The 14,220-nt window shown below is 31.3% G+C and overlaps 1 protein-coding gene across 1 annotated transcript in view; it reads left to right on the plus strand.

Annotated features, from left to right (window-relative positions):
- Positions 1-13,543: 13,543 nt before the first annotated feature.
- The window catches only part of LOC100796132 (fasciclin-like arabinogalactan protein 4), a 3,115-nt gene continuing 2,438 nt past the window's right edge, over positions 13,544-14,220 (plus strand). The window contains exon 1 of the mRNA XM_006587941.4: positions 13,544-14,201. Within this exon, the coding sequence (XP_006588004.1) occupies positions 13,691-14,201 (511 nt within the window). The 5' untranslated portion in view covers positions 13,544-13,690. The remainder of the gene's footprint in view (positions 14,202-14,220) is intronic.

Genomic DNA, 14,220 nt, shown 5'->3' on the forward strand with positions numbered 1-14,220 from the left:
TTGTGTGAGGGTGTTATCATTTCTTGTAACTATTGAGTGGGATACTCGGATTTGTAGAGTGATACATTATTTGGGATAGGTTATAATCTTGTAATCATTTTCGTGATGGTGAAATACTTTTTGAGACGGTTCCGTGGACGTAAGCAAGATATATCGAACCACGTTAAATTCTTGTGCGTTATTATTTTTCCTATGGTGTAATCTTTGTTGTATTCTCACGATACCTTGTGGGTGTAGGTAATTTTATTTGTGAGAGCATTGATTACCCAACAGTGGTATCAGTGCTATGGTTGGGAGCACACAAAGGTTCGAGATGGGGGAGAAGACATCACTAGGGTACAAATATGTTTATTCAAAATGGGGATACAAGGTGTACAAGGAGAGACGCTTGGTGTTGCGAGAACAGAAAAATAAAGGTAACATTTACTATTTGGATGTACAAGCCTTGAAGAAGAACCCTGATAGCAAAGTGAAGAAGAAAGTGAAGTTTCCTATTGTTGTCGAAGTGTTGGGAGAGACTTTCGTTGGAGGGGGAACTTGTTCACTCTCAAATTAATTGAAGGATGTTTCTCTTTTGACTTTAAGGGGGAGAATTGTAGAGTTTCAAGCCAAAAGATAAGGTTCGTGCACATTGGGAATTAAATTTTTTTATCACTAAGGTTTAGGTGGTTTAAATGTAAAGTAAAAGATTGCATTTTACTAGATAAATCTTAGTTGAATGGATGCATTGGATGTTGTTTTCATTTCAACTTCCAAGAGAGTTTATTTATTATAGTTGGTGGCAATCTTCATTATAAATAGAGAAGATAATTAGTGGAGAAACACAACACATAAAGAGAAGGTGTGTGAGAAGGGAGATTGTGAAACAAAGTCACTTTGTTGGGAAAAAAAATGTCTTTGTATGAGAGTATTATCATTTCTTATAATCATTGAGTGAGATACTCGGGTTTGTAGAATGATACATTATTTGGGGTGAGTTATAATCTTGTAATCATTTTTGTGATAGTGAAATACTTTTTGAGACAGTTCCATGAACGTAGGCAAAAGGAGTTAAACCACGTTAAATTCTCGTGTGTTATTATTTTTCCTACGATGTAATATTTGTCGTGTTCTCACGATCATTTATGGGTGCAAATAATTTTATTTGTGGAAATGATGATTACCCAACAAAAGATAAAATTGTGTATCAAATTGACACCATAGATCTCTCGATTTTTCACTTTAGGACAATAAACTTTTCTTGACACAACTAAACTTATTCATGCCACAATTATTCCTTCTTTGTCTTTCTGACAAGACTAAAATATATTTTTTGTTATCATAAAATTAAAAATATATGGTTTTCATGCTACTGTTACATTTTTTTGGTATCTAAATCTACATTTATGATTTTTTACATCAATTTTATATATAATTAATATTAAAAAAATTGTACATATAGGTTTAGGATATCCAAACCTAACTCTAAGTAAAAAAATAATATATTTTAATTTTATGAGAATGAAAAACATATTATAAATTTTAAAAAGATAAAAAACACATATTTTTAGTTTTATGAGGATGAAACATATTTAAGCCCTTCTAACAATTTATGTTTCACTAATTGAGGAAAAAAAATTAATGTTTCACTGATGTGTTAAATTTGCATTCGGCTGACTTATTACTAAACAATGGTCATAGACTCATAGTGTACAAACTATATAAGTTTAATATTTGTCTTTGTTATAGTATGTAACTATATGTACACTACGATTTTTTAATCAAATGCATAAGTGACCTTTGATTGGTTAAATTTTATTTTTGTTTCTTGTTGTATCATTATGTTATTGAATATATTATTGCATCCGACACTTCACGTGAATAAAATCTTCAACATTTTTTTTGGGGATAAATTATTTCAATGAATTGAATCTAATAATAGCATCTTCACTTCTGGACATGCAGAAATGAATTAAATTTCCATCTTCTGTATATATTCTAATCTATATTTAAGTAATATGAAAATTTATTACACACTAAGTCAAGTGGTCCATGGCATGAATATATATATTTTGATCCAGTTGTCCATGGCATATAAAAAAAAACAAGAGACCAGTAACTTGATCCGCGGTAGAGGAGAGAATAAGAAGGCTGTTGCAAAAATCAAAATCGACAGCCTCAGAGACAGGAAATTTTCTAAAGATGGGTGACACGTGGAGGGCTGTGGGGACGTGAAAATATGACTTCTTGTACGAGGCATATGCTGCTCTCTTTGTCTCTGTCTCAACGTCAAAGACAAGTGTCCACACGCACTCATATTTCAATCACACATTTTAACATTTTTTACATATTAATTTCTGTCCTCCACGTGGTCAAATAATTATTCTGTCTATCTATCTCTAAATATAATATAAAATTCTTTTAATTAATTTATATTTTTAATTTTTTTCATTAAAATAAATATATTAAATTTATTAATAACTATATTATTATTTTTTAACTATTTTTAAAACTATTAGAACTCATCAACCATTATCTCTCTCTACCTAATTAATGAACACTAATAATCTTCTCTAATGCTCATTAGAGAGAATATACTTATTCTATTAATTAATTCACTGTAAGATAATTAAAAACATTTTAATTAAAAATAATCAATACAAAAAATAACTTAAAAATAATCTTATAATTTTTTTTAAAAATCTTACATTTAAGAATGGAGACAGTAATATGAAAGAAAAAAAAGTGAAAGAAAGATGAGAATGAAAGTAATAATGATTGACTAATTTGGCTTGAAACGATTTATGTGAGATTCGTAAGAATTTGTACAATTATTTTTTTGCGTGTAAATGGTAATTTCTTATTAAGGTAGTACAAGATAGTTGATTATAATTAATTTTTTATCTAACATATACAATATAATACAACTCGTAACTTGTTTATATTTAATCATGAGTCTAAAAGAAATAGCATAAGGAACTCGCAGATATGTATGTATTTTTTGAAACAGAGATATGCAGAGATATGTATGTATATTATTGAATAAATCGTGGTTTTCACTTTTCAGTGTCGGTTCAATTTATGAAAATGGAAACCAATTTTTCTGTCGGTCAATCAATTCTTGCAAACTAATATAAAAAATAAGACTAGGTGAGTCCAATCAATTCTTAAAAACCAAAATTTTCATATAAAAATAAAATATAGAGACCTGTCATATAGTTTTTTTCGTTTAACTGGACCGATTTTTTTAAAACTAAAATTAATGAGTTTTCTTTTTTGTACTGAACTGACTCGTTTAATTATACCAGCATGTTTAGGTTTAGACAGAAGTAATTCGTGGCTTTTTAATTTATTGATACAAAAATTTGAACAATAAATAAATTTTACGAGAAAAAGAGAAAGAAAAGAAAATAGAGAGAAAAGATATATATTATGCGATTAATTTGTGATAAAAAAATAAAGAGAAAAATTATTATTGTATGAATTATTATACAAATATTCGATACAAACCCCCGCTCTTCACATGGGTGTGAGTTTAGAATACTTTTTGTTGTCACTTTTTGTGTTTGATAGACAATATTAATCATTTCTAGAGAGATTACATAGTGTCTAAGAAGTAATTGAATGATTATAATTAGATAGAACTGTTTGTAAAACCTATAATCCGTTTAAGTCATAATTTACCCTGGACACTTTACTCGGTATTATTAGGAATGTATCCTAATTCTATCACTTTTTAGATTATAATTAATTGTTACACAAAGAATAATATATGAACATCTTCACACATCACATACTATCAAAATACATATATATATCAGTATAATATTTATTTTAGATAACTTCTGTACGAGCTAATAATGTACGGTGTGTAACTGGCACTGTATATAAATAAAATTCTATTATCGAAAAAAAAATTCTAGTATAAAATATTCAATAATATAATATTCAGGTAGGCATGAGTAGTATCATTTCTGATATAGGGTGCAATGTGTGGATCGGACCAGGGTTCTTTATTTTGCAATCTTTTCTATAGAATTCTACGTTGGGCAAGTCCCTCTTCTTATTGTGCCACGTATCATGGTTCGCCACGTAGGCACCTTTTGCGCTGTACACATGTAAACCCTATTTGACCTTCATTATTAGTGGGACCTTGCTTTTATTATTAGTTTTCATTTTCATTTTTCTCTTTACAATGATGGTGATTACTCCTTATTTGTCTCCTCTCTCCTGAGAAGCCTGGAAATTTTCTTGCACATTTTGGGCATTGGATTAAATCCTTGCATTGCACCCCATCTTTTTTGTGTTTTGGATATTTAACTATGCATGCTAATTTTTTTGGATGCTTTTGGAGTAAACAAAAGAAAAAGGTAAGATTTACCAAAATAAAGAAAATAAAGAAAAAGGCAAGAGCCATGTGTTGAACCACTCCAAATTAATCTCACGTCTGGTTTCTTTTTTATATATAAAAGCAATGCTCCTTTGATAGAGAGTCTAGACATAATTATATATTCTTCAAACAATTTGTTATGTTCAATTAGTTTCAGCCTCAATTTTAACAGAAAAGAAAAGTTTATCATCCAATTGAAATCTGACTAATGATAAAAATAATATATATATATATATATATATATATATATATATAAAAAAAAATAAGTGAGATATAAATTTTATCTTATAAGTCAATTTTTTAAGATTAAAATAGATCCATAATTTATTTTCTAAAATAATATCAAAGTCTATCCTAATAAATGTTATTAAGTTTGTCAAATTATCCGTCATCAAACTCTTAGACAAGAAAAATGTGTATTAGATATACCACGTTATTAATGATAAGAAAAAAATAAAATATAAAAATAAGATACAAATCCCATCTTACAAACTAATTTTATAGGATTAAATTAATCTCATAATCCACTTTTAAGACTAAGATCATTAAATAAAACTCGCACTTAGTTTGGTTTCAAATTTTAAAACTCCAACCCTAAATTTTGTAGAAGAGTTTCAATCAACCCTACTAACCTCACTTATTTTTGTCACTTCTAGAAAAAAGAGCAGACCGCCTCAGACATACCATATGATTTATTCTATTTATCCATTGTTAAGATAAGTCTAATTTGGTGAGTAACACGTACAAACTTTCAGTTCTTTTTTTTATATACTTGGTCGTGTCAAGTGCCACAGCCGAATGAATTTCCAAATTTTATTTTTTGGCAAATGATGCATTTGCTCATGTACTACCAACTTGTTAAAAATTAACTTCCCTTCAATAAGATGACATCAGTTTGACTCATGCTTCTGCACATAATAGCAGCATTTTTGTTGAGGAATAATTTGCTTAGATCTTATTTTATGGGTTACAGTAGACATTGCTGGGTCTATACTGTGTCAAATTAGAGGGTTAGGTTGCAAGCTCAGCCTATCATGACTTGGGTTATTTTTTTTTCCGTTTGGGCCTACTGAAAAACATCTTTTCCCAAAGAATATTTTGGGCTAAACATGTGGGCAAAATGGGTTGAACTATTGTTGGCACCCATACATATCCTGGTTAAATGGAGCTTTCATCTTTCATTTTTGTGACAAAAAATATTTTTATTTCATTTTGATAATTATTTAGTGCATCCCATTATTTGCTTGGTGCAACCCAAGTTTATTATGGATTGGGGTCAAGCAAATAGTGCGGTGCGCTAAATAATTTCCTTTCATTTTTCATATTTGGATGGTTAGAAATTAAGAAGTAAATGCAATGGGTGTAACTTGTATGAGAAAACTTGAGTTCAATCTTCGCCAAATATATTATTTGAGAGGGATGATAAACTTTAAGTGTGATTAAATCTCAAACTGAGGATTAGTCCCTTAATTGATCCAAAGGGTTGAAACTTGTGAAGATATCTTCGGATCCCACTAGGGAAACAAAGGTCCTAATTAAGGTGGTTGAAAAAAATATCAAGAAGAAAATAAAATTTATATTAACGGATTCCATCAAATTAAGGAGATGAAATTGGATAAAAGTAATTTTTTTCTAATAAAAAAATCAAGCATTTTTTATAACATGAAAAATGAAAATAAACTTTGTTAAAAAATAACAAGGTAAGAAGTTCAAATATTTTATGATACTTATTTAAATGGTTTAAAACCTAATTACTTTATTTTTAACTAAAAACATTTTATTTGGTTTGCAGGAAGGCCATAGGCCCGAAAGGAAAAATTACCACTAACACATACTATATGTGGGTTATGTCCAATTAAAGAGACGAAAATGATGTTTTAAATTTGAGAAATTAAAAGCAAACATTATCCTAAATTGATGGACTAAACATATTTAACCCCCAACCACCACCCAAAAAAAAAGTGAAGCTTTTCTAGTATCTGATGTAGCCTAGCGTGACCAAACTTCACTAAGCAAGCCTCCATTATCTCAGGCTCTCAGCGTATCAAATGGCTAGAAGAAAAAAATATTCATGTGGTAAATGTAACTAATATTAGATATTAGGCGTTCAAGGTTGTGTATGAAATACACCATTTTATGAAATAGTATACTGAAATATAAAATCCAGCTGCTTTAAAGGTTTATTATCCTAAGCAGCTGTTAGTGCAGCCGACCCCAAATAACTTTAGTGGGATGACCATTATATTGAAGAATATAGATACAAGATAAATAATTTATACTATACACAAAAATGATCAAAATAAAATAAATTTTTCCAAAACTTAAAGACATTCATAATTAACAATAAAAAGAGACAAGTGAAAATAATGTGGAGCATTGAGTAGTTAGAACTCAGAACAAAAACAGGAAAAGGAACAAAGAATCAAAGATAAATGTGAATCAGAAGTCAGAATAAAGCAACTCAGTAGACCTCTGTGAACAGAAAGACCTGGACATGCATCAGTGAGCAAATCACCAGAGGACAGTGAGCAGTGAGCATTGGATCAGGGGTTGACTCTGTTTGCATCAAATGACGAAGGATTTCAAACCCTGTAGAAGGTCTTCTAATGAAAGAAAGAGAGGAGAAATCACAAAAATGTATAAAAAAATTAGTTGAAAAACTAAGAAATTGGTGGCAATAAAGGGAATTTGTCCTTGTACACCATAGTGGCTGTGATTTTGCACAATACTGACCACGACTTGATTGACTTCTTGTAGTGGCAACCCACTGTGATGTGACAATTGTTCTCTAACTACTCAGATAAGAATATAGTGACAAAAATCAGATCAAATGTGCAACAAATATACTGTGTGTGGAATAAACTTTACAACCTAAACATCATGTTAGACGGATGGAAACTTGGAGTACATCTAGAGCATTAAAATGTTGAGATTTGAAGCACAAAAAACAAGCAACATAACAATCACAGATGGCAACAAGAAAATTATTAAGACAAACAAATCCATTAACAATATCAAGCATGCTGGCACCCCATATCTGACAATCAACAAGACTATCCTTAGTGAAAAAAGGTAGCTAAAGATCTAAAAGACGCACCTGCATTGCAGCTAAGGAAATACTTATGAGCAGTCATATATGAAAATATGTCAGAAGTCATAACAAATACTTTTAAGATTTTTCTTTTGCAATAGCTTCCATAGCCATAACTTTACAGTTAATTATGAGAAAATATATTAAATCAGAGGTACCAGAGACAAAGGCTAAGAACCAATGACTTCATATTTAGGGAAAGACTTATCCTTATATGAAGCAAGCGATTTCCTTCGCAATCTTGTATTAATGTCGATAAAGAATTTGTAGGTAGGGGTTGAAACCTATAAATATATGAATCTCGTAAGTAAGACCAACACATCAATGCTGGCAAGAAGCTAGTCACAAAGTAACTAAAGAGAGCTTAAAATTATGAATTTAACCAGCAGAGAAGTTTCATATACATACAAACTGATGCTTTCAAAGAGGTTCAATTATGTTTGCCTGCAAAATAAAAATATAGTAACCAAACAGTGGCCTTGATATCTATTCTCAATCATAATCGACATCTTGTTGAGTGTTGTCCTTGCAAAAAACAATAGTGTTATTATGGCCATATTAAGTATAATTGAAGGGCTAGCACCGTGCCATTAACGTTGTCCTATTTGGTAAACGCACATGAATGGTTATATATCAAACACATCACAAGAGGGAAAATATTTACTATAGAAGAGATAATTCTGTGCCTTCCAAACCTTCATAGATTTCAAATAAATTGCAATAAGAACAAACAAGTTAACAATTAATCAAATTCAAGACCAAAATTACAATTGAAGCTTCAATTCAAGTTCAATAGGTCTAACAAATTAACTTACTGGAGCCTAAAGACCTGGGTCACTCTAACTAAGAAGACTTAGAAGAGATGTTGTAACAATAGTTTATGGCAAACCGAAAAAATTATTGACTAAGTCACGGACAATGTCGCTTTCTTTAAGACGTTTCGTGGCACTGTAATAGTCAACCGAAAAATGTGACTTAAAAAGTCACTCTTAAAGCCAACCGAAAAATATGACTTACAAAGTCACTCTTAAAGGAGGCAACTGAAAAATATGACTTACAAAGTCACTCTTAAAGCCAAACAAAAAATGTAACTTAAAAAATCACTCTTAAAGCCAACCAAAATTTTAAAGCGATAGAAAGAAAAAAGGAGAAATTTGCCGAAAATGCATCGGCTGATATATGAGAGGGAGAAAGAAAAGTTAAGGAAATGCTTCTGAACTGGGACAAGGAAAAAAGAAGAAATGAACTCTCTATATATAGGGAGTGAAACATTATTCAAGTGTTTATCCTGAGCGATGTAGAACTTAAAGTCTTTTTTTTTTTCCTTTCTTTTTTTTCAAACTTTCATCCTTTATTCTAACAAGAGGATTAGTCAAAACCAAAAGAGGACGAGAAAAGAAATGAGTCCTGCATCCTCAAACTGGACTTTATACTTTATAGCATGTAAATCCATACATCCTATTAGGACATATTACTCACTTAAAGTATCAGATGATTTTGCGGCCGTTCATATTTTTCTACAGAATAGTGATCCAGTAAATCTGATCTATCGATGAATGCAAGATCGAAAAGGGAGGTCAGTGCAATGAGAGCTAGATTTGTAGTCAAACTTGCCTCTTTTTCAGTATCAGATTTCTCTATTTTGTAAAGTTCTATACCCTTTTGACTTTTGAGTCTGTCTCTCTCCATTCTCCAGCTTCAGATAATCACATATAACAATCAACTCTTGAAATCTGCAATTCAACACCAAAAATTCATAATGTCATCCTTCTTCAACAAAATCAATTTATTCATAAACTATATTAATTCAAACTTACCAACATCATGGAATCTATAATACATAGTTTGTTTTTACTCTAATGACTCTCCTCTAACATCTGGAGGCATCATTTTTGCAGTTTCCCATGTATCTCCCATATCAACAACTCATAGTAATTATTAACAATGCATTTGGTTTTATAAACTGCGTAATTCATGTCTACAAGCTGGTCTCAGTGAACTAAAATAAAAAAGGGGATTTTTTTTTATAACATTACTACAATGCAATGCAACTCTTTTGTTGGCTGGACATGCTTTTTCAAGAAATCAGATAGTGCTATTTTCATTACATCCCAATACTCAGCATCATGAAATCACCTGAATAGATTACTCTTAGAGTGTATAATGTGAGAGACCTAACTCAACCCTAAAAATTAGCTCAAAGGATGAGGATTGTCCCTTACTTATATATTCTAATATGGGATTACTTTTAGCTTATGTGGGACTTGGATTATTTCCAACAACTACTAGCATCCAAACACTGGTATTAGGTTCTCCGATAACCGGTACAGAAAGAAGCATCAAGCATCACAAGTAAAGTTTCTCTTATTACTTACTAGCAGCTACCTATGTGCTCAAGACATAGCAGCCAAACTAGAGAAAATGAAAAAGCAATTTCAACACTTTTTTAAGGTGTAGACAAGAACTATAAAAAACTGAATAGGTAAATAACATTTTAAAAGAACAATAAACAGTGTTTTCTATGTTAGCAATGAACTTGTGGTCAGATCAATAATCTTTGAGATTCTTCAACTCAAAACAGCTTTTTACAATAAAGCATGAGGTAGTTGTGGCATTATTCCATCGAAGGTAATGACAGAAGGAATCACAGACGCACAGAAACAGTTAGAGGTAGAAAATGTGAGAAAGAAAGAGGTGCAAGTAAGATGGATTCTCTATCTGGGGTCACAAAAGTGATGAAGTTGACGGTGGATGTGATGTGTTGGATCAATAATGGTGACCGTGGAGAGACAGAGAATGTTGGAGAAACATCAAGTACTACACACAAGAGTAGGTTGAAGATGAATAATTAAATTCAAGTACAAATATATCATTATATAGTATTTTTTAAATGTTAATCAGTGCCATGCATCTTTCATATATCAAAGAAAAAAAATCAGTGTGTCCATTCTTCGGATACTCATTTAAAAATTAAAAACTAAAAATGTATCAAAATGCATTTTCCCGTAATTTTTAATAAAAAGAATTTTAAAATTCCCTAATAATGTTCTACGAATATTGGCCAGCAAAATCCTTAAAAATATTAATGTATTTTATTTTAATATGCTTTTAATATAATTTATAATAATTGTTTATTATTATTTTTAATTAATGTTTGTAAAAGTTTGTTGATAAGATTTTTTTTACAAAGGAAAAAAATAAGAATGTTTTTCTAACAATCAATTATTATTGGTCTTTGTTTTTTTTTTTTAATGTTTTGTGTTTTTGTTTACTTAAAATAACCAAAAAAATGTTATTTTTCAATAAGTTAAACAGTCACGTCATTTTTTAAATGATTTATTTATTTTAAATGAGAGGGATCTTAATGAAGAGAAAAATAACTGATATAATATCAATTTAATCAATACAATGCATGCAAAATTTCACACAAAATCTAATGTCCAAAACCATTTTGGTTAAGAATATAGACGGTGTCCAGCGTACGAAACTAAAACTTAACTTATTTTGCACTATGTCAGAATCTATTTTTTTTCTCCTTTTTTTAATTTTGTTTTTTCTTTTCTTTTTACTTTCTTTTTTAATTTGTCTATTACTCTAAATCTAAACCTGCAATTTCTGTAGTCACCAAGAATGATCTGTTCCACTGTTTATCTTCCACTCCAACCAAATCATCTGGGAACACTCATCTTTTCCGACAATTTAGTGTGTTGCAACCAAGTGATTTTCAATGCCTACTATTTTAATTCTTTTTTCATTTTTCCTCTTTTTCCCAAATTGTATTCTTTCCTCCTTTCCAACCACAGACTTTGACATACAAACAAATGCATATGGGTATGTTGAAACCCATATAAAAAAATGCAAGTGAGTGTGTTGAAATCTAGATCAAGAAATTGCATGTGTGTATATTGCAACTGAAATATTTGTGAGCTTGTTCCATTAACGACCTACATTATTTCAATACTCAAGCACCAACAATTTCGGATCTAAAAAAGAAAAGTAAATCTTGGATATAGAATTGAAACAAAGAGAAGATTTAGATGCACAGATTTTGGGATATCTTTGATTTTTGTAGCTGGATTCAAATTTGTGACTTTTTTGGTTACGATCTCTGTTTTGTGTTGGTGAAGGAACAAGAAATTGTTGTTTGGGAGCAACGAGAATGTGGTGGTTGAACAAGGAGGAGCGTCGTCATAGGTGGCAACGACAATAAAGGAGATAAGAAAAAGAGATGACGGGTGAGGGTAAATTGGTAAAGATGAATGAAGAAAGAAAAAAGGAAAAAAGAAAAAAAAATATCATCCATCTAATTTAAAATTAATATATTTGACGGTTTGTGTGACTTTCGCATAGTACGAAATGAGTTTTCATTTCTTACGCTAAACACCATCAAGAATATAAATCAGACACCAAAGAACAAGATAAAACATGTTGCAAAATTTGTTGGATGAGAACCTAACATAATTGACGAACGAATCTCCCTTTACTTTATCGTTCATCTATTGGATCTGTCTAACCTAAGTTGACCAATGAATTTTCCCTTACTTTTTTGTTCATCTTTTGGACCTGCCTCGAGACTTAGCTGCAACAAAATGAATGAGAAACAAACATGCACATATTTTTATAAAATATATAATATGTAGAGGCAAATATCACAAGAAGTGGGATTGAATTGTGTCTTTAGAAATTTAAGTTTTTCTTTAGAATAGATACACATTTATCGTCTGATACGAGTTTTGATAAAAACAAATAACATATAGTGAAAAACTTAATCTTAGAAAATAAATCTAAAATCAAATTCAAACCATTTGTCAATTAAACACTATGGAAAACAATAAACCAAGAGCACTCAATAATTTATACTAGTTCGTCTCAACTATTCTCGATAACCTACAAAGTTCCACTAACTTATCAAAAGTTACAAGTATTCTTCATTGTTACTTTTGACTATTACAAAGACAAGCTTTATCCAGGCTTGATTTCAATCCAGTATTCTTTGTACCAAGTCATTATTGGCTCTAAACATATCAACAAAATTTGTTATAAATTTGCATAATGACTAAGAGATGATAGTCTTACAGATGGATATTATACTCAAGACTTTAGTCTTTTCTCTTAAGGTTTACAAGGTGTTTTAAGAAGTTTCATCTATACAGAAATTTATAGAAAGCTTTACAAGAAATAATGAAAGAATATTTTGCAAGTTAATTTGTATTTTGTTTCTTCAAAGCTTGTTCTATTTATATATAGTCTTCTGTTGCCTCACAATGAATGATTTCTTCACTCTACTTCTTCATGCAGAGTCCATGCTTATAGGTTGACATGCCAAACACTTTAGCAAGATAATCACTTCTTCCATTAGCACACCTTTTAATGAAGATCAATACTTTAAGTTTGGAAACTTCATTTATTCTTGATAGAAATTTAACAAATCTTAAGAGAATGTTTCATGCAAAACAGAATTTCAAACGTATAGTATTACATAAGGTCTTAAATACAATACCTAATGTCATGTCAAATCGTGTTTATGGGATATCGTCTGAAAACATTAAATGCAAAATATAGATAATTTGTATTTATTTACATCTAATTAAAATAATTAGAACCATGATTCATGTTTAAGACATAAATATTTTTTGAGTTAACATAACATATAAACATAATACGTTTGATTTTATAAGATAAATAATCATGTATTTTTATAAATATATGTAATCATATTTTACAAAAAGAGGAATACAATCTACATTGAAAAACACTTCGGGATGAGAAATCATTAAACATAAACCATGGAAGAATTTGAACAAACTATTTGAGTTCGTAATTTTTTTTTTTATATTTATACTTTTAATCAGATTTTAGTAGGAAGAAATTTATCAAACTAATTTAACTTATTGAATTAATTTTTTTCCAATCAAGACTTATATTTAGAGTTTTACTCATCGAATGAGTTTTTAATTAAATAATTTATAATAGAAATAAAGTTATATTTAAATTTAAAGAATATTTTGAAGAGGGAGTGAGTTGGTTGTTGGAAGAAGATGGAATATGTGATAAAGTAATAATAATAATAATGGAAAACACAAGATTAAGAATCCACATCATGATTGCATCAGCCTGGTGCTCATCTCATCATTCACAGCTCACTTGAGACTTGATGTCTGTGTTCAGTCTCTCAAACTCAACAACCATCCAATCCTGAATCCATCACCATTCAACAACACACATACACAATGCCTTCTCCATCTCGTTATGGCTTCGGGATTTCCCAAATTACCCTCAGACTGATGATGCTCTTGTTTTTATTTTTCGCACGCGCGGCTTCGGGTCTGAACCTCACCGCCCTCCTCTCCACCGTGCCGGAGCTCTCCCAATTCACCTCCCTCCTCGCCTCCGCCACGCCCCTCGCTGCGGATCTCTCGGACCGCTCCTCCCTCTCCATTCTCGCCGTCCCCAACGCCTACCTCGCCGCCGACGACCACCTCTCCCGCCACCACCTCTCCCCGGCCGCCCTCGCCGACGTCCTTCGCTACCACGTCCTCCTCCAGTTCCTCTCCTGGTCCGACCTCCGCGCCCTCCCCCCCTCCGGCAAGCTCATCACCACGCTCCTCCAAACCACCGGCCGCGCCACCGACAACTTCGGCTCTGTGAACCTCACCCGCGACTCTCAATCTGGCGTCATCTCGATCCGCTCCCCCCGCACGTACTCCCCCTCCAACGCCACATCTTCTCCCCTCGTCGAAAGCCTTACCCTACATGTCAC

This window comes from Glycine max, chromosome 9, assembly GCF_000004515.6.
Source record: "Glycine max cultivar Williams 82 chromosome 9, Glycine_max_v4.0, whole genome shotgun sequence".
NCBI classification, from domain to species: Eukaryota; Viridiplantae; Streptophyta; class Magnoliopsida; order Fabales; family Fabaceae; genus Glycine; species Glycine max.